This window comes from Rousettus aegyptiacus, unplaced genomic scaffold, assembly GCF_014176215.1.
Source record: "Rousettus aegyptiacus isolate mRouAeg1 unplaced genomic scaffold, mRouAeg1.p scaffold_m13_p_6, whole genome shotgun sequence".
NCBI lineage: Eukaryota > Metazoa > Chordata > Mammalia > Chiroptera > Pteropodidae > Rousettus > Rousettus aegyptiacus.
In genome coordinates this window covers 17,806,331-17,833,444 of record NW_023416309.1, presented here as the reverse complement: position 1 = coordinate 17,833,444, position 27,114 = coordinate 17,806,331, and the positions used below count along the sequence as shown (strand labels likewise).

At 32.9% G+C, this 27,114-nt stretch overlaps 1 protein-coding gene across 7 annotated transcripts in view; it reads right to left on the bottom strand.

Annotated features, from left to right (window-relative positions):
• HERC4 (HECT and RLD domain containing E3 ubiquitin protein ligase 4) overlaps nucleotides 1–27,114 on the bottom strand; it is a 116,014-nt gene that overhangs the window by 45,401 nt on the left and 43,499 nt on the right. For all 7 annotated transcript variants that reach the window (XM_016127313.2, XM_036223500.1, XM_016127309.2 and 4 more), the window contains 8 exons: nucleotides 22,211–22,371; nucleotides 20,028–20,104; nucleotides 19,630–19,754; nucleotides 18,832–18,891; nucleotides 18,591–18,702; nucleotides 17,922–18,111; nucleotides 16,434–16,606; nucleotides 1,202–1,321 (listed from right to left, as the gene is read on the bottom strand). In XM_016127313.2, the coding sequence (XP_015982799.1) occupies nucleotides 1,202–1,321; nucleotides 16,434–16,606; nucleotides 17,922–18,111; nucleotides 18,591–18,702; nucleotides 18,832–18,891; nucleotides 19,630–19,754; nucleotides 20,028–20,104; nucleotides 22,211–22,371 (1,018 nt within the window). The remainder of the gene's footprint in view (nucleotides 1–1,201; nucleotides 1,322–16,433; nucleotides 16,607–17,921; nucleotides 18,112–18,590; nucleotides 18,703–18,831; nucleotides 18,892–19,629; nucleotides 19,755–20,027; nucleotides 20,105–22,210; nucleotides 22,372–27,114) is intronic.

The window sequence follows — 27,114 nt, the reverse complement described above, 5'->3', positions numbered from 1 at the left end:
AGTCCTTTATTTGATTACTATTTATCTTGACCATCAGATTATAAGTTCTATTAAACAAGGACCTCATCTGTCTGGTTCATCACTGTATTTCCAGGATCTAAAAAAGTGCCTGTTACATAGGAGATGCTCAATAAATATTTGTTGAATGAGCAAATGAGCAGGACCTAAAGCTATAGGATGGCTATAAACGACCTCGTTTTCCAGTGATTCAGGGTGGGGGACTGGGGAGGAAATCAAGTCTCTCCCAATCCAACCCAAATACCTAGGGAAGGAAGCAAAAGATATTCTAGAAGTGACCTGATTTCTATAGGTGAGAGAATCCTAAAAATAGCATGCATTAACCACAATGACATTTGGAAACTACTGTACTTTTTTAGTGCCTACTAGATATATTCCAGACACTATTAGACGCTGGTGAATGAACTGACAGAGTGCCTATCCACGGAAGCTTGTGGCTGGTGTCTAGCAATCAATGAAAGGCTACTCACCCTTCTACAACAGCTACATACTATTGCTTAAATTATTTGCTGCGGGGTTGGAAAAGTTGGCCTCAAGTATACTAAAATGGTTATTAACAAATAAGAGTATTAAACATGACTGTTTTATTATCTAGTTGCTTACTCATTTCTATATTAAAATTTTACATGTCTAATTCAAGTTTTATAAGATTATGCTATTATTTTAATGAAACGCTGTCCAGTTATTAGAGACTTAGCCACATGGAAAGAAATATGTACACACATGGATGTACATCAAAAATCTGATATAAAATCGAACGCATAACGGGGGGAAAAATCAAAAACAGAATCAATGGTCCTAGGGCTCTCTTCCGGTAGTTCTGAGACACTGATCACACAATAGGAATACATTCTTAGAGTTCTAGTATCAGGGGACTCTAATATTCTCAACATTAGAGAATTTAAGAGGCAACCACAAGGAAAACAAATGAGTTATAAATTCATGCCATACTTGAATTTCTCTTTAGAAAAGTGTAATCTATCTCTTTGGTATGGCTTTGGTACAAGAGTGGAAGGCTGCATAGTACGTAGCTGCTCCTTTGCAATGCATTTTTATTTTAAAAATAAGCTCTGAATTAAAGCTCTAAAAAAACTCTGGTGTTTCAAAAACAAGCAATTGTTTCTTTTGTATTAGGATAAATGATACATAAAAATGAAATCATAAAATGCAATGGGAAACATACCATTCCATAAGCCTGTTGTTGGACCCAGTTGATATAATCATTCCTTATGTCGATCAATTCTTGTACTTCATGTATATAAAATTTATCATACTGTATAATCTGTCCGGTTTTCTCATTTACCTACAAAAAAAAAGTGTGATTAATATTAAACTTAACCAGTATCTAAGATAGAGTCTGAAAATTGTTTTAATAGGAAAAGCCTTGAGATTTCTTAGCTAATTTTCTCTTCCTATGAGAAATAATTTACTAGGTGCCCACTATATGCAAAATGTTAGTTAAATGCTATGAGAAACACAAAGATTTATAAGATGTGATACATGCATTCAGTATATCAACATCCAACAAAAAAAAATATTTATGTAACCACCACACTATATGAGATATGTGCCATTAAAATGTGTATAGTATAGACTAGAAACTATAAGGACTTCTGGTGGAGAATGGAACTCAACAATAAGAACAGCTAATGCTTAAGTGTCACTCTGTACTGGACTCTGATTAGAATAAAAAGGTGACATTTGGATAGACTGTGAAAAATGAAAAGAATGCAAATTACCACCTTAGAAATTTCTTACTAATTACAAAAGGAAAAATCTTTACAGTGGAGAAAACCACCTTAACTAATTGATCAAACTTAAGCACCACCAATATTGGGTTAATCTAATATTACTATCTTGCTGGTATAATGCAAGAAGTAGTACAGACATCATTTATGAAGCAGAGAAATGTTTACACTGAATTTAATCAAGTTTCTTGATCTAAATTTCAGTTTACAGGAAATACAAAGGATTGAAGAACAAGTTAAACATCACCCTACAGAAACGATCAGATAAATATACTGACTGTAGGACTTCTATAAGAAGATTAGCCAGGAGTCTCAAAAAAGTCAAGGTACGTCTTAATAAATACATTTAAAAGAATCCAAAGTAGACAAAGTATGTTCTCTGACCACAAGGGAATTAAAGTAAAAGTCAGTGACAAAAAGATAATTGAAAAACTCTAGAACATTGGCAATTAAACATTTTCTAAATTACCTAAAATTTTCCTTGAATCCATCAAAGCACTAACATCAAAAGATAACCAAGTAGCATGAATCCCATGGATTGAAAAATACTTCAAAAGAGAAACAAGATGCCAAAAAAGGGTCACCTATGGTAGAGCAAAAGGAAGATATCACTGTCATATAAGCAGGAAAGAAGAAAGCTAAAATTATAAGTAACTGCTTAAGGCTGATGGCTGGATAACTTGACAGTATAAAACCCCTGGAAGCCTTAGACAGTTTACACTCACTCACAGACTCTTCCACAGACCTCCACTGGTTGCCCATGAGGACACTGACGAATATCCAGGAGCTTTTCATGAAAAAGCAATTTTTGAAATATTTATTATTTAAATTGTGTTTTACCATATACGTTTAACCTAGGGAAGGTTGAGTATCTTTTCTGATGTGACAACTTGTCCATACAACTCGTAATAGTAACACATAAAGTAAATTAATTATTTCTAGCATCTTGTAAGTTTAAAGAATAAATCTTTTTTGTTATTTATTATCCAAGGCCTCAGTAGGTAATCTCAAAGATATTTTCATTAAAAGATATTTCATATGAAATATATCTTGTAAGTTTTATTTTCCTGTATTTAGGATCTGATTTGGAAATTAGCTGCTGCCACTGTGAGAAAGGAAAAGGCCCACCAACCTGCCCAGATTCTTCTCTCATATAGAGAAGCAAAAGCCTTCTCTCATGTAGAGAGAGCAAAAGTCTTAAGCCACTGAGAAAAGGAAAGCATGTTCCATGCCTTGTTGCTGGAGGAGAGAAAAACTCTCAATCCCTGGGAGGAAGGCGTACAACGGCAGTCCTGAACCCAGATTCTTATATCAGTATGACTAGAGGCCCCTCCCTGCTGAGGAAGGGAACAGAAACTCTTTGAGAGTCCCATCCTCAAGGTCCAGGCACACAAGTTGAGACTGAGGCTATAGTACAACAAAGAACATTTCTGCCCTCTCTGCTCTACCAATCTTGAAAGCACTGGGTAATAAGCAATACCAGTTTACCACTGAGAAGGGACAAAAATGAGTAGAGAAACTCCTCTAAGGAAGAGGCATGCAGATGTTAAGAGAAAACAGGGGCTTTAGGAAAATATTTTGAACTTAATGAAAATAAAAACACATCAAAATCTGGGGGATGCTGGTAAAGCAGAACATAAAAGGCAATTTAAAACATTAAATGATCATGTTAGAAAAAAAGTCTAAAACCAATTGGTCTAAGTAAGACTCTGCTTTAAGATCCTAGAAAAAAGATCAAAGTAAGGATAAATCAAGTAGAGGGAAGGAAATAAAGTACAAAAACTGATAAAAGAGTAAACTGAAAAACAAGAGGAAAAAAATCAATGAAAGCAAATGGTTTTATGAAAAGATCAATAAAACTCAAAAGCCTCTATCTAGACAGATTGAATAACAACAACAAAAAAAGACACAAATTACCATTACCAGGAATGAATGAGAGGACAGCACCACATATACATATTACCAAAATTGACTCAAGAAGAAACAGAAATCATAAATCATACTCTATTTTTAAAATTTAATATAGAATTTAAAAATTTCCCCCCCAAAAAACTCCAGGCCAATATGGTTTCAGCAATTAATTCTATCAAATATTTAAGGAAGAAATAATACAAATCTTAAACTCAGAAGAAAGAGAAATCAGGATCATCTCTTAATTCATTTTATGAAACTAGAATAACCTTGATACGAAAAGCGCAACATGAGAAACACAAATTATCAGATCAACACAGACAATAAAACACTCAACAAAATATTAGCTAATTAAATCCAATAGTATATATAAAGAATAATATATAATGCCCAAGTGGAGTTTATTCCAGGAATGCAAGGTTGGTGTAACATTCCAATATCAATGAACTTTACTATACTTCAGGGAAAAAAAAAATCAGAAAGAAAAGTCTTCTGTTCATCTCAACAGATGCAGAAAAAAGCATCTAACAAAGTCAACAACCCTTCATAATAAACACTTTCAGCAAACCAGTAAGAGGTGCAAACTTCTACAAAAAGTTAAAGCCCAACCTTTAAAAAAAACTCTACAGTATCATACCTATAGGTAAAATATTTAATGCTTTTTTTATAAGATTAGGAACTAGTCAAGGATACCCACTGAAACCATTTATATTCAATGCTGTACTAAAATCTTAGCCAATAAAATAAGGCAAAAAAATTACATTATTGTGTATATAAAATATCTAAATGAATCTATGAAAATTACTGGAACTAATAAAGGAATTTATCAAGGTCACAGAGTACAAGGTGAACAAACAAAACTCAACAGAATTTCTTCATACTAGCAACAAATAACTGCAAGATAAAATTTTAATTATTTATAATAGCATCAAAAACAAAACATTTAGGAATTTAACAAAAGATGTGCAAAACTACAAAATACTGTTGAGAGAAAATAAAAGACCTAAATAAATTAAGAGATATACTAATTACATTCACAAATTGGAAAAGAAACTAACGAGACTCCACAAAAGCAAAAATGAAATGTGACTGAACTCTAGTTTTAAAAAATAACATTATTGATGTTATGTACGAAAATGCTCAAGACGAATGATGAGGTATAAAAGAGCATTTTACTTTCAAATGATACAAGAAAAAAAGCGTACAGTATACATACATATGTGACAACATGTTAACGGCTAAATCTAGAATGGAGGATAAATAGTTGTGTATTTTGTTAGCATTTCACTGTTTCTGCTTATACGATGATGTTCAAAATAAAAAAGAGTTAAGTGAATAAAAAAGATTTCTAAAAGAAAGTTTGAAGAAGAACATTCAAGTCAGAGAGAATAGCATGAGTTAAAAGGAGACAAAATTTGTATACAACCTGCCCCAGCTAAACCTCTGATCCAAAGAGAATGAGAGTCACAAAGAGCAGACCTAGACCCAAAATACATCTTGGAGCTAAGCCCAACTAAACCCTGTCAAGGTCAGCCAACCTTATGCCAACTCTCAGGCTAAAGTAGGGTCCACTCCAGCAGGAATGAGAAATAATGCTTGTTACTGTATGCCAATGAGTTTCAGTGCGTTTTGTTGCAGAGCATTACTATGTTGAGAACTGATACATGGAGAAATAAGGATTCAGAGTCAACAAGTGATAGAATCAGAGTGACATTTTATGAAATTTATTCTGTTGGCAGAGTGAGGCATAATCAAGAATAAATATAGAAGCTAATTGAATCAGAATATAAAAAGTCAAGGTTTCTAGATAATAAGAAAGAATGCAGAGGCTGTGGTAGCTATAGGATACAGAAAACAGAAGAGTCAAAGATAACTTCAAAATTTCAAGCCTGAGTAAACTGAAAAAAAGATTCTGGAACACACACAAACACAAGTCAGGTAAAGATAATCTTGGGTGGAGCAAGAATGAGAGCTGGGGCAGATGAGAAATTTGGTATTAGACCAATTTTTTTTTTTTTTAGTTTTAAATGATGGCAACACTGTCAAATAGCTCAAACGAAAGGTGTGCCTCAAACACATATTTGAGAACCATTTCCTTAAAGGAAACAACTGGAGCTGTGTCAGGAGGTGAATGAGAGGTAAAAAAAAAAAAAAAGGACCAAATACAGACACTTAGAGAATGATGCCACATTTAGGAGAAGAAAATAAACCACTGAAAGAAAAAAAGAAAGCTGATCTAATATACAAACAAAACTAGCTAGGTTTCCTATGGAGCATAACAAAAATTGTTTATAATTTTTTTTTTAAAAAATCACGAACACATTAAACCAACTAAGAAACTTTTGAAAAGAAACAAAAGGAATCACCTACTAGAAGTATAAACCTACCAGTGCTTGTGTCCAATCAGGTGCTCAATAAACATGAGATGAATGAAAGAACAAAAAAAAAAAGAGTAAGAGACAATATATATACTTCATGCTTCTAATGGCACTGAAATTTTCACTGAATTACAGATGCTTAAAATTCACTGAGATTTTATGTCCCAATAATAAAATAATAATGGTTATCATTATGGACCACTTATAAAGAAGGTCTACATTATTCTATTTAATCTTTAAAACCCTATCAAATAGATACTACTAATATCATCAAATGGGTGAATATACTAAGCCTTAAGAGTTTAAGAAACTTAACCAAGGTCACACAGCTGATGGAGCCAGCAATCTAACACAGATTTCCCTAATACACATGCATTCTTAACTCATTACATGACGCTCTGATTTTATTCCTTAATATGTTCTCACACACACATACACACACACACACACACACAAGGATATGTGAATATATGTATTAGTACATGCAAAATATTTGTGTATATGTGTCACATATATTTAGAATACTTATATATTAGAACATACATGTAAAAACATACTTTTCCTTTTATGAATATGTTTAAGATTATCTGTCATCAGGTATAACCAATGCTTGATCCTGTGGCCCAGTCGAGGATACAAACAGCCCAGTTCAGGAAGCACATAATAATAAAACTACTTTTATTATCGAAGTCGACAATTTTAATCCCTCTACTCATTGACAAAAGCACTTCGAGCTCTTTCTTTTACTGATTAGGAGAAACTAACCAGAGTGAAACTGCTATCCCTGGCTTTCAAATAAACAAAGATACTCAGTTTATATAGAGAGATCAAAACCTTCATCTTAGAGCAGGGGTCAGCAAACTACAGCTTGCGAGCCAAATCCTGACCACAGACTGTTTTTGTACATAAAGTTTTATTAGAAAACAGCCATGCCCATCTATTTACATACTGTCTGCAGCAGAGCTGAGTAGTTCTAAGAGAAACCATGTGGTTCCCAAGTAGGAAAGTATAATTATCTGGTCCTTTACAGAAAAAGTATGTGGATCCTTGCTTGAGAGTCTTTAGACAAACTCATTCTAAAAATGAAAATATACACAGTAATCACACTAAAAACACACTGGCTTTCCCCCTCTCCTATATATGTATATTTTTGTAAATATAGACATGCCCCACATTAGGATGTTTCGGTCAACCATGGACCACATACACAGCAGTGGTCTCATAAGATTACACTGGAGCTGAAAACTTCCTATTGCCTAGTGACATGGCAGCTCTCAAAGGCGATTATTCATGCATTACTCATATGCTTGTGGTGATGCTCGTGTAAACAAATTAACTATGGATCATTCAACATCAGAAACATGGCATAGTGAGATACATCCCAAGATCTCTCCCTATGAAACAACAATAAGCTTAACATTTAAAACTCAAAACAAAACACCCAAACTGCACACCAGCATGTCTGAACGTGGGATCTGTGCATAAGAGCTACCACAGGTCAAGATCCCAGGTGTCGGGTAGTGGACTAGGAGAAACAAACAAGCTGCCTCTCGTAGCCAGAGCTCCCTCTAGAAGGGGGAAAGGAAAAGGTGCAGAGGGTTCCCTGAACAGCCTTGTTTGGGTCAGCTGTGAGCTCCATGTGGCCGGCAGCAGTGTCCAGTCATCAGGACGGAAAGCAGAGAAGTGGGGATGGCAGAGAAACAACGGTTGACTTTTAAAAGCTGGGGTTGCAAAACCAAGGCTGAGCTGCAGCTCCCAACTCTCAACCCAGAGGGCCCCTCCTCCCATATCCTTCAAGACTGAACACCATAGAGCAAATACTACCAAAACTATTGCTAACACTGACAGGGCCTGAGACTGAGGGTAGCAAACATGATTAAATATCTAGGGGCGGGGGGTATTATTAAGGCTTTATATAAAGCAGAAGTCCAAGGGGCTTAGATGCCACCTACTAGAAACCAAAAGAAAAATGCTTTCTTCCCAAAAGGCTAAAGAGAGACTTTTATATAATAAATCTTTCTGGAGAAATGGCAGAATATACTTCCATTAATACCTAGGCAGAGAAATAGTCCATCAAACACCATGAACAACCAATGTGACAAGGCATCTCAAAAAGAAAGAGAAAAATTTCCAGAAAATAAGCTTATAGACATAGAAATATGCGACTTAAATGACAAAGAATTCAGGATGGTACTTCTGAAAAAACTCAATGAGATCTGAAACGATTCACATTGACAAGTTCAGGAACAGAAAAAAACAACTAGATGAGCAGAATGAGTTCTCTAGTAAAGAGATTAAAACCCTCAAAAAGACACGAATAGTAAAAACACACTGCAAGAGTTGAAAAATGAAATAGCAAGCTTCAGAAAGAGTCAACCAAATGAAGAAAAAGATCAGTGATATTGAAGACAGAAATCTAGAAAAAAATAAGGAAGGAGAGAGAAACTGAAGAATGAAAATGAAAGAGAAATACAAGAACTAGCTGATACCATCGGAGAGGAAACATAAGAATGGGCATTCTTGAAGGCAAAGAAGAAGAGCGGGGATTAGAAAGCATTTTCAGACAAATAGTTGACATGAATTTCCCAAAACTAAGGAATGAGCTGGACTTGGAATTCAAGAAGTCAACAGAACACCAATTATCGCAACCCCAAAAAGCCTTCACTAAGACACAGTGTATTAAAATTATACAAAAATCAACAACAAAGACAGAATTCTCAGGGTAGCCAGAGAAAAGAAGATGGTAACCTATAAAGAAAAACCCATTAGATTATTGTTGGACTTCTCAGCACCAACTTTACAAGCCAGAAAGGAGTGGAATCAAATATTCAAACTATTAAATGAAAGGAAATACCAGCCAATAATAATGAATCCAGCTAAGCTCTCCTTTAGATACGAAGGAGAAATAAAGACCTTTCCAGACATACAAAAATTAAGGGAGTTCTCCACTATGAGGCCTGCATTACAGGAAATACTGAAAGGGATCAGCTCACCTAAACCAAAAATGACAAAAAATTATATAATTAGGAGTAAGGGAACAACAAGGCTGATAGAAGCAAAGGAGTGCAACCCTTACTAAGAACAGGGCATTATAAGCTTTAACAATAAGAAATTTACGATAGGAGGACAGTAATGAACATTCAGCACACACGGGGACAAACTAAGACAACAATGACTGAAAAGGAGAGAATTCAAAGATCCAAATTTGCAAAGGAGAATGGAGATAAGGCACGCGCAGAAGAAAATGGATGGCTGTGTGAGTGTGTGTGTGTGTGTGTGTGCGCGCGCGCGCGTGCGTGTGATATATATAGGTATATATATATAGGTATATATCTATAGATATATATAGATACACACACATAAAACTATCCTTTACATGTTCATAATGGTAACTACACATCAAAGATTCAGAACTGAAGTATAAACATAAAAGAAAGACCAGAGGGAAAACCCACAAAAGCCAACCAAAAAAAAAAAAAAAAAAAAAAAAAAAAAAGAAACACAAGGACAAGGAAGCAATGGAAACACTGAGTTACCAGAAAGCAAAAGATAAAATGGCTATAAGATGACCTCATATTTCAATAATCACCCTAAATATAAATGGACTGAACTGACCAATGATAAGGCACAGAGTTGTAGAATGGATCCAAAAACAAAACCCATCCATATGCTACCTCCAAGAGACACATCTCAGCTCCAAAGACAAATATAAACTCAAAGTGAAACGGTGGAAAATGATATTTCAAGCAAATGGCACTCAGAGAAAAGTGGGAGTAGCAGTACTATTATCAGATGAAACAGACTTCAAAATAAAAAATATGATGAAAGATACTGAGTAATACTTCACAATGATAAAGGGACTCTGGTGCACCAAGAAGACATAACACTTAATATCCATGCTCCCAATCACGGAGCCCCAAGACATGTAAAGCAATTATTAACAGAACTAAAGGGAGAAACAGACCAAAACACAATCGTAGTAGGGGAACTAAATACCTGTCTATATGGACAGATCATCCAAACAGAAAATCAATAAGGAAATAACATTCTTAAATGACACCTCAGACCAACTGGACATAATTGACATTTAAAGAGCCTTTCATCCCAAAATGGCTGTTTTTATTTTCTTCTCTAGTGCACATGGAACATTCTCAAGAATCGACCACATACTGAGAACCAGAGATAACCCAAAAGAATACAAGAGGGCTGAAATCATACCAACCATATTCTCTGATCATAACACTTTGAAGCTGGAGATCAACTGTAAAAAGAGCAAGAAGAACCACAAATAGATGGAGATTACACAACATGCTACTGAAGAATGAGTCAGAGAAGAAATAAAGAGATCAAGAGATACACAGAAATGAATGATAATCATAGTACAACATATCAAAACTTTTGGGACACAGCAAACAAAAGCGATCATAAGAGGAAAGTTTATATCATTACAGGCCTACTTCCAGAAACAAGAACAAGCCCAAATAAACAATCTAATGCTTCATCTTAAAACACTAAGAAAGGATGAACAAATGATGCCTAAAGTCAGCAGAAGGAAAGAAATCATCAAAATAAGAGCAGAAATAAATGAACTTGAAACAACAAAAAGGGATGAAAGGGAAATTACGACAGACACTGTAGAGATACAAAGGATCATAACAAGAATACTATGAAATAGTATAGAACACCAAATTTAATAACATAGAAGAAATGGACAAGACCTTAGAAAAATACAACCTTAGTAGACTGAATCAAGAAGATCTAGAAAATCTATATAAACCGATCAGCAGTATGGAAATGGAAACAATCATCAAAAACCTACCAAAAAGGAAAAGTCCAGGATTAGATGGCTTTATCAGTGAATTCTACCAAACATTCAAAGAAGATTTAATACCTATTCTCCTCAAATTGTTCCAAAAAATTGAAGAGGAAGCAATACTTCCCAACTCATTTTATGAGGCCAACATTACCCTGATACCAAAACCTGGGAAAGATAATACAAAAAAAGAAAACTATAGACCAATATCTCTCATGAACACAGACGCAAAATTCCTAAGGTACTAGCAAACTGAATACAGCAACATATTAAAGAGACTATACACCACAATCAAGTGGACTTCATCCAAGAGGCACAAGGATGGTTCGACATGCGCAAATCAATTGTGATACACCACACGAATTAAAAAATATCCAAAATATACAAAGAACTCATATGACTCATTATTAGTAACAAAAAAACCCCCAAATGATCCAATCAAAAAATAGGCAGAGGACATGAATAGACACTTCTCCCAAGAGGACATACAAATGGCCAACAAATATTTGAAAAGATGCTCAATATCACTAGCTATTAGGGAAATGCAAATCTCGCACGTGTTAGAATGGCTATAATCAATAGGATAAGTAATAACAAATGTTGGAGAGATGGGGAGAAAAAGGATCCCTCATGCACTGCTGGTGGGACTGCAAATTGGTACAGCTACTGTGGAAAACAGTATGGAGGTTCCTCAAAAAATTAAGAATTGAGCTACCATATGATCCAGCAATCCCTCTACTGGGTATTTACTCTTAACATTTGAAAACGCATATCCAAAAAGATATTTGTATACCGATGTTCATAGCAGCATTATTCACAGTGGCCAAGACATAGAAGCAACCAAAGTGTCCTATGATAGATGACTGGATAAAGAAGCTGTGGTACATGTATACAATGGAATATTACTGAGCCATAAGAAGGGATGAAATATTGCCATTTGCAACAATATGAATGGACCTCGAGATAATCATGCTAAGTGAAATAAGCCAGACAGAAAAAGTTGAAAATCACATGATATCACTTATATGTGGGATGTAAACCTAAAAGCAACAAATGAACAGGGTAAGCAAACAGAGATTCATGGACATGGACAATAGACTAGTGGTTACCAGAGAGAAGGACAATGGAAGACAGGGTAAAGGAAGTCAAAGATATGGTGACAAAAAGAAGTCTAACTATGGGAGGCGAACACACAGAGTAAATATATATATGCCTTAAAGTGTACAGTTGAAACTTATTAGATTTCGTTAAGCAATGTTACCATAAAAAAATAAATTTAAAAAAACTGTGCTGCCAGTTGTATAAAAGTATAGCACATACAACTATGCACAGTATATATAGTACTTGATAATGATAATAAATGACTCATTGGTTTATATATTTACTATTCTACACTTTTTATCATTATTGTACAGTATAATCTTTATACTTATTTAAAATTTTTTGCTGTGCAACAGAAAGACATTTTTCACTGGCAGCAGCATATGCATCTTGTGCCTACCATATATCTTGATTGCATGATTTTCTCTTGTGCTTGATCTAATCTCATGTTTTGTACAGTAACATGCTATACAGGCTTGTAGCCTAGAAGCAACAGACTATACCATATAGCCCTGCTGTGTAATAGGCCATACAATCGAAGTTTGTTAAGTGCACTCTATGATGTTCATACAATGACAAAATCGAGTAACAACACATTTCTCAGAATGTATCCCTGCTGCCAAGTGGTACATGACTGTATACACACTATAACTTTTAATTACCCTGGACTCTAAAATTTAGTAACACTTGTAGAAAATGATTCATGTCACAATGACTGCTAATATATATTTTTCTTTAAATATTTTAATTTTTAAAAGGTAAACTGCAGTTTCCTTTGCCAACAGCAACCAGTGTTTGCAGTCTGTATATCCTGCAGCTATAAGTTTTTGAAAAGAAGCACTATGTTAGAATAAACATTAACAATTCAGAAATCAAGTTTGTTTCAGGAAGAGAAAATCTTCAAACTGAGACTTGGGGGGGAAGTGTGACTGACAGTTAATTCAGTTGCAATAACTTAATAACCAAAGAGAAAAGCAGTTACTCTTGCTTTAAAAAAAGAGAAATTAGACATTGAACAGAAGATTGATATATAAAACCAACAGTTTTTAAAAACACATAAAAATAATTTGTATGGTAGATAAAATGAAAAGACATTATTTTCTCCAGGAAGCCTTCTTTAATTCTTCTGAGTTATGTGCCCTCCTATATGTTCTTACAGCATCTTTCGTTTTCCTTAATTTAGCACTTATCATGCTATATTATAGGATGCTATATCATAGTTATATCGAATAATACTTATTTGCTTGTATGTTTATAACTGCTCTACATTTACAATCTTAACAAGGGCAGAAATCATCTTTTCCTTCTCAGTGTATCTCTAATTTCTAATATAATAATAAGCACATAGAAGACACTTAGTAAATATTTGTAAAATGAGTAAAAAAGAAACAGACAGTAGAAGTTCAAAACAGTATACACATTAGAATTATTTACTAAAATGCATAAAATAAAATCTTTCACTTCACACTAAATTAGTTTAGAATTCTGGTTCATAAACCTCTGTTCAGAAGTGATATACAGTAAGTATATATGTGTGTCTTTAAGAATTCCTTGAAAAATATTTTTTGAAAATCACTAATTTATAAGATTAGTGTGATATATAGCAATTACGCTAGACAGACCAACTCTTTTCTTTAGGCATATCAGCATCTCCATAATGTACTGTGTGAACTCAGAAACTACTAAATAACCCAGGTACTGGCTGGTAAACTCATTTATCTCGTAATACATCCATTCCTGACAGCAAATACCAAAGTTATCTTTTTTATGCCATTTGGAGCACTGGAAATGATTTTTAATTCAAAAGCTTTCCAAAGGACGTGACGTAAGGGAAGAATGAGTCATCCATATATGCCAAAATGATTAGGAAACACACAGTCAAGTTTTCTAGTTCCTAATCCTACTCTAGGGTTAGGTCAAGAAGGAAATTATTTGAGGAAACTTCTCCTAATTATTAATTATGGAGCATAGAGAAGGAATATATAGTTGTCAGACATAAGTTGTCTTTGAAAAACAAGCTTCTGATAAGCAACTTTGGTTTTGCTAAAGATGAAAATGAATCATCCCTAATAGTTCATTTCCATGGGTATCCATGTGTGGCAGATTGGGATCAATGAACGTTTTCTCCAAAGGGGAAGAAGAAAGATAAGTGACTGCCCTAAGGACTTTCAGTTAGAGATGCTTAAGAAATTGATATTATGTTTAGTATGTAATGACTTCAAATGAGAATTTGGTTTCCACATTACCCAATAAATCAAACTGAAAGAAGCAGTTTCCCATCCAAATGGTGGGAATGGTGACAGAAAATCACTGCTGTATGACTGTATAATAATTATATATATATTGTGTAATTTAAATAATACATTAATCCTGAGAAACTATTAGGCAAGTATTTTAGTCCTTATTTTATAGATAATTCTCCACTTGCACATATGATAAAAGAAAGATTTGTTCAAAATTATACTGATAGGAAGCAGCACGAATGGAGTTAGAAAATGGTCTCTTAACAATACAATACTATCTGCAATTATGGAAGTATGAACCTCTAGATCTAGGAGCATAAAATGAAAGCAAACTCCCTTCTAAACATGTTACATTACTATATCTGCTGATACACAAGTACATCGTAAACAGCTAGGACTTTGGAAGTAAATCTGAATTTGTATTTCAACGCTGATACTTAACTGGTTTATGACCTCTGATATTCAGATTAATGGGCAAAATATCAACTATATAGAGTTTAAAAAATTAAATGAAGTATATATATATAAAATGCTCCCATGAATTAATGTACAGAGGAGATTCTAATCCTGGCCACTGTTAAAATTGTTTCCCCTCACCTTTCAGCTAGCAAGAACTTAGGATCCTAATATCTAGCATGGCCCCATGAAAAAGGTCTCTGGAGATGAAACTCTATGGGGTTGTTAGAACGGACTGAGCTTTCTGAGCTAGGCATATATAACTTACGTTACTTGCTCAAATTCTGTCTGTAATTATGAAAGACAAACGGTTCAATTCCCTCCCTTTCTCCTACTCTCCCTTTTACCTGTGGTAAAAAGACACAGCTAAAGAAAAAAAAAAAAAAAAAAATATATATATATATATATATATATATATATATATATATATATATTTTAAAGGGGTAATAAAGATAAGTGCAGAAGGAAGGGAGGGAGAAAGAGTGAATAATTATTTGGGAATAGGGTCCAAGTGATGAAGAATAATTCACTGAAAAAAGAAGAGAGTCCAGATAAAAGAAAAAAAAAAATTCTAACTCTCTTGAATTCTAGACAAAAGGCAAATAGAAAAGTAGAGGCTCATCCCATGAACTTAGAGAATCTTCTTAATAGCAGTTTACTGCAGAATCCAGTTAACCCTGAAATACCATAAGAGAGTCTTGGTCTGGGAAAGGGAAACATGAGAATGACTTGTTTCCCTAGGAAAAAAATGGCTATCATTTCTTTGATTATAATGAAAAGAAAAATGACTTGTTTTTCTAGGAAGCTTGGACATACTAAATACAAAAGAAAAAGGTAATTTCAAAAAGTCGTTTAGATAATACACAGGAACTTCACTAAAAGAATAAAAAGGAAAAATAAATAGTCCATAATAATTCTTTCTTACAGAAAACAGGACTATTATTATTCCCTTATGATTTACCTCAGTACTAGGCAAGAAGGATCTGGAAATGGTAAAGAAGCTGTTAAGGGGAGGAAACTAAAGGTTCATATGGGTTTTTCAGTCATTCTTGAGAGACTGAAGCTTCTCCCTTAGGTCATGCTTCCTCCCCACCCCCAGTAAATAGCAACTCAAGAATACCAAAAGGCATAACAGAGATATTATCAGCTGTCAGGGAGGTTTCAAATCCATCTTTAATTAAACAGCTGAGACTACTACTTAAGATAATTTTGAACTGTTGCAAATATAAAGAGTACTATTTCTTACACTGGGAGGAAAGAACGATATGCAAATTAATAAACTATATATATGGCTCCAATTTCAAGATAGTCATTTGTTTCAAATGAAATATTCCACTTTAACTGAAGCCATTCGTACCCAACAGCAAAAGAACGTGAGTTTAAATTTTCATAATCACAACTAGGGTGCAGCCTCTTTCATGTGATAACCATCTACAAATAACAAAAATAAAAACCATATTATTTAAACTAACGAATTAAGTTCTTCACAAGAAAATATGAAGAGACTTCTAATTCATTAGCATGCTATTGTTCTGCCCAACTACAGACAAGTTATCTATAAATGCCTAACAAAGTCAAATTAAGACCAAAGTTCCAAAATATAGATGTATTATTTCTTTTAAAGGAAAATTAAGATAACTTTTCCAAATTTCTATTATGTCTTTTTATGCCAATCTAAATCTGTAATATATTACTGTTAAAATAAACATCACAATCTATTAGTAGCAATGGGCAAAAAGAAAAATAAAGAAACTATTGGACATACCCTATGTAATATTTCTAAAACCTTTAATGCAGTATGAAGGAAACTGTTGAAAATTCTTCTTTCAGAAGGGGGGATGCCAATCTTGTAGAGTTTCAAAAGATGTACCACGACTTCTTTAAAAAGTTCTACGATCTTGAGGAAAAGTGGAGGTTCAAGTACTGACCACCAGTTTTCTGTTATTAAAAAGTGAACACACAAATAAAATGAATTTTTAAAAATCATTTTCAAAATAATATTGACTTTTATTTTAAAGCAGTGACTCTTAACCCTTTGAAAATTCCAAGAAGATACAAATGACAATTATTTTATGTAACATTTCTAAGGCTTATATATACCTTACCTTGAAATTAAAGACTACTGTTCTAAAAGCTTTCGAAACCAAAAATAAATTAAGGAAGGTCTATTGAATTTATATTTTCGATTTCCTAAATTATAGTAAAACCTCGCCATCATATCTAATATTAAAACCTGCTACTAAAAAGTACTTTGGAAATCAGAATTTTAATATTAAACACTTTAAAATTGTATTGCGTCAACAGATAAGGATCTTTCCAAGCATTCTCTCTCAACATAAAGTTGAAATGTTGTGAAGCATCACTTTTAAAATACAAGGTACTCTGGAAAATCAAATATGAAAGCTGAACAATTATAAAGTGTAACATGTCTGTCCTTCCCCACATTCACCATTTGTAGTTACTAACTACAAATACCACAATCTTATAAAGCACACAGAAAGAATACAAAAATTTCTAACAACATGGAAGCAATACTCTTGTGAATCCCCGGTTTACTCTTCTATTACTGGCTAATTTCCTCAGATTCCAGGATTCTGTGCCTTACTTGTTGCTTTCTCTGCTCACTCTCAGCCTAAATGTAATGTAATTACTTCTATATATCTCAGCTTCACGTACCTTACAAAAACTATTAGAAAGGAAAGCACTGGATTAAATGTAGCAAGCAAACTATAACAGTCAGGAGATAGAGATGACATCTTTACAATTAGAAATATTAAGATAAGAAAAATTTAGGACAAAAAACAAGAGCAGAAAGAAAAGATCAGATGAGCAGTAGAATCTCATTTATGTGCAGAGAAATTAAACCAAGCATTAGGAAATTAACAAGTAAGGGAAGAAGGCAAAGGGTTAACAGAATTCAAGGAGGATTTAATATCTATGTTTACTCCTCCTCTTTTATTCTTCAATAGCAAGATAACTCTTCTGGAGGGGGTAGGGAAAGGGAATATGAAAATCAGTTTTTATCTCTCCTGATACTGTCTCTGCTATTGTGTTTCATTAAAATTTTAATATTGCCTCCAAAAACTAGCATCAGAGACTAGAAAAAAGCAACAAAAGAAAACAGGTTTATTTTCCCCTAAGTCAAATAAGCAGAGAGAGCAGCTAAATTTCAAATAGAAAAAAAGTAAGAATTTATGAGCATTTTCATTTAAAGAGAAAGGTTACAAAAGAAAAAAAAAATTAAAATTCTTACCAAGTACTTTCAGGGGTGCCTTTTCTAGGTTCACAAGAGCCGTACCAAAGGGAATTGCTATTGTTGTGAAATTGTTGGAATCACTCATCAGGGGACATTCAGGTAGAGTAAGATAAAACCTCAATGCTTCAACGTCAGGTAAGGAGCTAGTCAGTTTAGGAATAAGATTCTTTTCCAAACTAGCTGCCACCTATATTTTGACAAAAAGTAAAACCTACTTCATTTAAAATGAATGTATTTTCTAAAAAAAAAAATCTTACACTACAGCAAACATGAAATGGTGAAGGATAAAAAATCTTGCAATGAATCGGTGAATGTACTTTGGAGCACAATGAAAATTAATGCCTAAGCATTCCTAAGAGAATTTTAAAAATCCTGTATGCAAGATTTTTTTAAACTCTCTACCTCTATAGCTATATAAAAACTTAACCAACATGGTAATGTTGAATAATTAAGGGTCTGCTTCAAATGTCTGGAAAGATTTACAGATATTTGACAGCTAAATTACAAATGCTTTAAAATAAAACTGTATTTTAACTTTCGTATTTCTATATTTAATAAAATCATAAAAAGCATATCATAAAGAGTATGAAACTATAAAGTCTATAAACATAAAATAATATAGAAAAAAACTCAAAAGGCTACATATAAAGTAATTTAGAAACAAACCTGCTGAGATATCTGAGGATGATCAGGTTGTATAAGTTTGTGAAATAAAAGTCTAGCAGCATTCATATCAACCCCTGAAAATCTGGTGCCTGTTCTATAGTGATCATCATTGCTATGAGAAAGAGCGAGAGAGGGAGAGGGAGTGAGAGAGAAAATAAAACTTTAAAATTATTTCTTCTTACTTAATATATTTAATATAATAAATTTGAAAAATTCAGCATATCAAAGAATTGTCACTTACCTAACAGCTAAAAAACTTCCATTTAGACAACCAGAAGAAGAAAACGTTCCATCTATTTCACTAAAAAAAAATTTTTAAATCCCAAGAATCACAAAATGAGAAATTAGAATTCTATAAATTACTAAAGATTGATGAAATAATACTTGATAAAGTATTACTGTTTACTCTAGAACTTTCTCAAATATTACTTTCATCCTCTGATTCACTGAACAAATCTGATGTCCTTAAATTTTTTTTTTTTTTTACATAGACATATACATTTAATTTTCTTAACTCCACATGGTAATAAATCTTAACTGCAATGTTATTTTTTTTTTGAAGCCAACTCTTTGGGCTTTTAAGAAGAATTATAGCTTGGGAAAATAACCTAGAATAGAAAACTGCTTATCAGATACAGACCCTCATCTCAAATACCAACACAACCTACAACTAAAAAAACTTTAAGTAACAATCAAGTTCATCAATAAGCAAAATATTCAAAGAATACTCAAATGTTCCAGACAGCAGAGAAGTTAAAAGACAGTGACTACTATGAAGTTAGAAGGAAGATATTTCAAGCCCAATCCTAGAGTAGCTATATTTAATACATATCATTATGGATATGAAAGAATTGTAACATATAAATTTAAATGAGAAATCTCTTAAAATATCCACTATTATAGAAACTGGAGATATTTAAACTTTGGTATATAAACCATTCAGTGAATATTTAACAAAATATTTATTTAAATAAAAACTCCAAAGTACAGATTGCTCTACCACACAGAGTTGAGAGATTGTGCAAAATGTTTTTCTTACTTAGCTATCTCTACAGGAACCCTTCCAGAGGGGTAGCTCAGCCACTTCTGAATTAGAGCTTCATTCACAGTCCAGATCTGCTTTGAAGGATCAGGACATCTAAAGTCATCTGGTGGCCCACAGTTCTAAATTTTAAATAATAAATTAGTCAGAGGGAAGTAGTAGTATATATAATTTAAACCTAGACACACTACCACTGTGCATTTGATTTTTTAAAAAATAGAAGTAAATGACTACGAAACACCTGAAACAAAAATTTATTATATGAATCAGAAAAAATTTATAGACTTGAGGAAAAATAATTTAAAGCAATTACTTTGTAACATTAAATAACATTAATATGAATTTTAAAATTCTTTAAAATTATGAACTTAATAATTATTTGTGTGACCACTTACCTGAGGATTAGAGTAATGTGAAAAGCTCTGATCTCCACCTGAGAAAATTCTTTTTACACAAAAATATTCTTCAGAATCTGTAATAAAAATAAAACATAAAAAAATCCAAGATTTATGACATGTTTCAAAGCATCAAATATGCTACTGGATTTTCTCTTAATCATCTAACTTAATTAGATCTCCCATTAATGGACTCGATGACAAAGTAATATTCTAATTTCTATTGAGATGACACTGACCAAGTGAAGTGACACATGATAAATAATCCCACAAGCATAAGCAACATTTGGTAAGTTTATGAGTCATTCTTCTGGCCTGCACACACACAAAAAAAGGTGTTTTCTAGTCTCAACATATTTTAGTTTAAACTGAAGATAATGTAAAAATTGAATGAGAGGTATAAAAGACAGCTCGGAAGAAAATAAAAATTAAGAATATTCATTTTTAACAAGAATGACAATACGAGCAAATGTTAAAACTTCTTCAGTAAATATTTCGTAATACAAAATTATTTTGTCTTTCAATATATCTATACAAAAGTAAGATGATAGCTCTTTCTTGGCAACTACTTATCAATAAAACCCAAATTAGGTCTAAAAATATAAAAATTAATAAGCAAATTTAGTAGAAGTAAAGAAGAAATAAAGTTTTTTTCAAAAAGATATTCAAAACCTCTTCCCTACGGCCACTGCACCCTGAACAAGTCCAATGTATGATCTCAGAAGCTAAACAGGGTCAGGCCTGGTTAGTACTTGGATGGGAGACCACACAGGAAGACCAGGTGCTATAGGCATAAAACATAAAAAATAAAAAATAAGGGATTGTAAGCTGACAACGTCCTTGCAATCTGTGAGGTCAACCAAGGGCTGCTTCGCCTAAAGACAAACAAAACTGTTTTTTTCCTCTTCTGCTCCTCAAAATGAAAAGAGTATAATCAAAAGTACTACTGAGTTAGTATTCAGAATATCATATTACCAATACACCGAAGCTCCATCCATATTGTAACTTAAGGCTAATTATTTCCAAATACAATCCATTTCTGTCATCCTGCTCCTAACCCCCACCATTTAGTTGACCAATTCATTACCTTACATTATTTGTGACCATGATTGCGCTACAGAATTATAAATTCTTAAGGAAAGGACCACATCTTCATTTTCTTGACTACTACCAAGCATAATGTTTCATTTGTAAAAGAACTCAGGAAACATTTGTTAATATCAACATAAAATATTTACCTAGCTTAGGACATACAAAACAATAAGACCTTCAGAGTTCGGAACACTCTCATGACCAAATTTTCCAAAAGTAATAAGAATGCTCTTAGAAACAACTTTTACGAACAGATTAAAAGGGTAAATGTCAAATATTAAATAAATCAATCATTCTTAAAATCTTTTCTCTATATCATTCTCACAAGTTGACATGAAATGGTTTATTGCCTCAAAAACTTTAATAGGAAAAGATTAATGCTTCATTATTTTCATTTATTTACTATCCTCTTGCTTTTTAAATCTGCATTTCTTTGATATGAAAGAGGGTAATAATATTTGCATGCTTTTTAGTAACATGGATTTCCTCTTTAGGAATTTCCATTACTTTTCTTTACACGTTTAGTGTCTTAATATTTGTCTTTATCAGCTACCTTCCTGTTTTTCTCATCAATATGTAAGAGTCAAGTTAAATTCCTACAGATAGAATATAGAATGGTGACTGCCAGCCAGTGGGAGGAGTGAATGGAAAGTTGTTTAATGAACACAGAGTTTAGTTTTGCAGGATGAAAAGAGTTCTGGAGATCAGCTGCGTAATGATGCAAATGTACTTAACAATGCTGAATTGTACACTTAAAAAATGGTTACATTCATTAATTTTATGTCATGTGTATATTATAATTAAAAACAAAAACACTACTTCCTGCTGGTATCTAGCCACCATTCTAGTTCCCATATGTCCAATCCTCTGAAACCACTTTTATTATTTTATTTATCTCAAGTTTACTTATGCATATATACCCAAATATAAACAAACTAAGCAATCAAGACTCTGTTTTGTGTCTCGTTATTTTCACCAAACAAGTATCCTGAATTTTTTCACTTCAAACATAGAAAACTTCATCATTTAAGAGCAACATTTTAACAATAACTTTAATGTGTGTAACAAAGCTTTACTATAACAGAACTTACCAATATCTGGTGGACATTGCCCATTATAAGGGAACCAATTTCCCTTCACAGTGAAAGGACTTTTCCGATTGCTTGTTGAACCAGTTCCTAGCTGCCCATTACCACCAAGTCCAAAGGAATAAATTCGTCCTGATGAAGGAACAAAAGCAGAAGTGTGCTGCCTAGAGTAAAATGACAGAAAATCTCAGACTTAATGTTACTGTCCAAATAATTTACGTTTAGAAAAGCATTGCAAATATTAACTGATATTATTTTTCTCTTCAAAAATAAATAAAACTATTATAGTTCTAAAATTATTAATATTAATAGCCTTACTCTACACTAATGAATTCTGTACCACATAGGTGGGCTACATAGGCATGGTCCAGAAAATTTCCACATTACGTCCAAATTTAAAAAGGCCCAAATCTACATGGGAATCCAACTCAGCTGATCCACAGAATAAGAAATAAATATTAATTATTAAATTTCACTGATATGTTGTTCGCATACCACAATAAGTCAATACAGACTGTAAATTTTACATAAATGTTTATAATTTAGGAAAATAGAAAATTCTTAGAAAAATTTAACTTGCAGATAACTGACTCAAGAAATTTTAAAAGCTACCTTATAATCATAAAGAAATTTTAAAATGGTCTTAAAATTCCAAAAAAAAAAGGCCCAGATGATTTTATTGACATTTCCCAATAATCAAAGTGGTTCTAACTCAAACAAACAGAAAACAAGAGTACATTCCCCAATTTATATTAGACCAACATAGCCTTAATAATAAAATCTGGAAAAAAGAATAATAACAAAATTAAAGACCAAGATCACTAATAAACAAATAAATAATATTCTTTAAAAAGAGCAACATCAACAACTTAACATTCATTCATGCTAAAAAAAAAAAGCTCTTAAAAAAACAGGAATAAACAGATGATATGATTGTGTACATGAATAAGTATCAACTATTTCTACACGCTAAAGATGATTTTAGAAAGAGAATTTTAAAATAATAGCATTAAAAGGAAATATCTAGGAATAAAAATACCAAAAGATGTACAAGACCTCGATGATGAAAAATTTTGATAAACATTATTAAAAGACATTAAAGAAGTTTAACTAGAAGAGTCAAAATTAAAGAAGTTTAATTAGAAGAGTCAAAATTATAAAAATATCTTTTCCACAAGTTAATTCAGATATCCAATGCAGTACTAATCAAAATCACAAAAGCATTTTTTTGGAGAGAAACTGACAGGCTGATATTAAAATTTCTATGAGAGTAAAAGGCCAAAAACAGCCAAGGTATTCTTGAAGAAGAGGAAAATTAACAAAAACTTGCTTTATCTCAAACAGTAGAATTTATTATAGTGTCAAACAAATTACGTAGTGTGAAAGTGGCACAGGGATACGCAAAGTGATTGAAGAAATAAGACGAGGGTACACAAAGTGAAGAAATAAGACAGATCACAGAAACAGATTCAGGTACATATGAAATGTAATTTATGCCAACAGTGGCACTAAAGAGCAGGAAGGTGACAGAGTTTTCAAAGATGGAGTTATAAGAGGATGATTCTGAGAAAATGGTTTAGTAGGAAGCATCAGGAAACTTGTCTCCCCATCTAGACAATAATTGCACTGGTAGAATCTGTCTGATATAACTATTTTGAAACTCTGGTATCTACTATAGGCTTGCAATTTCTAGGGGAAGGCCTGGGAGATACTGTTGTTTTATTTTAGTTTTAATAATGCTATTATTTTAAAATTCTCTTTTTAGCACATCTCCAGCCTTTTGATAAGCAGCTATCCCCATGCTCTAAGATTAGCTTGCACATAGTTTGGGGGAGCCAGAGCAGGCAATAAGGACCTTGTCTATTTGAAATTGGTACTCTGATCACTGATTGCTGCTTCTGACCACAGAGGTGCAGACACAACCGTGGGTAAACCACTGTTGCACCTCTTATGACCACTGTTGCAAGCCTATCCCCCTTCGCCGAAGAGATTTCCAAAGGATTTAATGCATTGGTGCTTTTTCCCTTTTTATTATCTTCTAACCAACCCCTCCCCTTCATTTCTTTTTCTTTTTCCCCTTCTGGGAATCGGATATTTAAAAATTTAATCCATGATATTTAAAAATGGCCACAGATACAGAGGAATTTAGGAAGTTGCTCTCAAGGGCCAGGAAAAGGTGCAGGCTCAGTAAAGACCTTAGAAGACGTCACATTTACATCTTGGCTGATCCCTGGCATAGAGACAACTTATGACAATCAAAAAACAAGAACAAAACAAAAATTAGCAAACCCCGGAGAAGGGAAAGAATCTGATATCCAGAGTTATCACAGTATTAAGTTCGAATGTCCAGTTTTCAAAAAAAAAAAAAAATTACAGGGCATGTAAATAAAATAGAAAGTAATAAGCCAACATGGGAAGGCAAAATGATACGGCCACTCTGGAATGCTGTTTGGTGATTTCTTACAAAACTTGTGTTCACAATAAAACCTACACATGTTTTTAGCAGCTTTATTCATAACTGTCAAACCTTAAAAGCAACCATGATGTCCTTCAGTAGGTGAATGGATAAGCAAACTGTGGTATATCTGGACAAAAGAATATTATTCAGCGCTAAAAAGAAATCAGCAATCAAGCCATGAGAAAACACAGAGGAGCCTTAAATGCATATTACTAAGTGAAAAAAGCTAATCTGAGAATACTACACACTGTATAATTCCAACTGTATGATATTCTGAAAAAGGCAAAACAATGAGAGTAAAAAGATCAATGGTCGACAGGGTTTAGTGAGAAGGGAACGATGAATAGGTGAAGTATAGATTTTAAGGGCAGTGAAATTACTCTATATGATACTATAATGGTGAATACGTGTCATTATACGTATGTCCAAACCTATAGAATGTACAAAATTAAGAGTGAACCCTAACAAAATTAAGAGTGAACCATAACATAATGCCTTGTCAAGGTGAGTTCATCAATTTTAACAAATTTACCACTTTGGTGGAGGATACTGATAATGGAGGCTATGCATGTGTGGAGACAGGGAGTTTAACAAATATCTCTAGCCTCTACTTAATTTTGTTGTGAACCTAAAACTGCTGTGAAAAATAAAGTCTATTCTAAAAAACTAAAATAAAACAACAGAAACTCTCCCTGAGAAAGATCAGATAACGGGCCTTGACAAAAACCAAAACAATTGGTCTTAAAGATGGTCAAATAACTAAAGGAAGATATGGAGAAAGTCAAGAAAACGATGTACAAACAAAATGGAAACATCAATAAAAAGAGCAGAAAACCTAAAAACAAACCAAAAAGAAATTCTGGAGCTAAAAAATATAATAATGACATGAAAAATTCATTATAGTGATTCAAAAGTAGATTTGAGCAGGCAGAAAAAAGAATCAGGGAACTTTACTTGAACATATTAAGTCTCAGGAACAGAAAGAAAAAGATTAAAGAAAAGTGAAGAGAACCTAGGGAACCAATGGGACATCATCAAGTGGACCAACATAGGCATTGGGGGAGTTCCAGAAGGTAAAAAGAGAGCTAAAGAGAAAGAGAGATCATTTGAAAAACTAATGGCCAAAAACTCCCCAAATTTGATGAAAGATAAACATTCAAGAAGCTCAACAAACTCTAAGCAGGATGAAATGAGAGACCTACAATGAGACCCAATAACAATCCAACTGTTGAAAGACAAAGAGAGAAACTTTAAAGCAGCAAGGGAGAAGTGACTTGGCACTTTAGTGAGAGATCAGATCCTCAATTAAATTATGAAATTTCTCACCAGAACCTCTAGAGCATAAGCAAAAAGGTAAAAAACAATGAAAACTACAAGATATTACTGAAAGAAATAAGATATAAATAGATGAAAAGGCATCCATATACATGGTGGAAAATTTAATATTGTTAAGATGTCAATACTTCCCAAAGTGATCTACAAATTCAATGAAATCACTATCAAATCATGAAAATGCAAATTAAAATCACGATTAAGTAAAACTACATATACAAGTGATTAACCAAAATTTAAAAGTCTGACAATACCAAATGGTGTTAAAGAAAGGGATAGTGTGCAAGGAATTCTCATAGATACTAATGGAAATGTAAATTAGTATAACCATTTTGGTAAATAGAGTGACATCAACTCACAAGATTTAAGTATCCTCTATGATGCGTAGTAATTCTACTCTAGGTGTATACTTTAGAAATATGAAGGCTTATATATATCATATAATAAATGTTCAAAGCAACATTATTTATAATTGCCAAAATTTGAAAGCACTCAAATGCCTCTCAAAATGAGTAAATAATTATATGTGCATATAATTAAATAAAATGAAACCTAATGATGAAGAACCATAGCTATACACATGTGGATAATCATGTAAGCATAATGTTAAATTTAAAAAGTCACCAAAGGCTACCTACAGTGTGATTCCATGTATTTGAAGTTAACAACTGGTAAAGCTAAACTATGTTATGTAAGGATACAAACTACGTAAAAAAAGATAAAGCTAAATAAAAATTGAGTTAACTAGTCAAAATACATTTTGCCTCTTAGGGTCTATCAAATTTAATCCAAAGGTAAAGCTCAATTTCAAAGTTCTGACTCTTCTATTTACTCCCCAAAACTGGGAACCAGGAGATCTATATTTTAACTTTGACCATTAACTAATCTTATGTGTTAAATAATTAACTGGTCAATTCTATCATTCTTTAAAAAAAAAAAAAGGTGGAGGAAAAGAACAGATGGATCTATAGTTTCTCTTCAAGTGAGATGCTATATACAATAGCTACAATATTAAATATACTTTAACATCTTTTTTACATTATTAATATCTTGCTTGATTAGGAAAGGTGAAATCATCAGTATAAAAGACAGTTCTCCTGTTATGACTCTTCAGCAG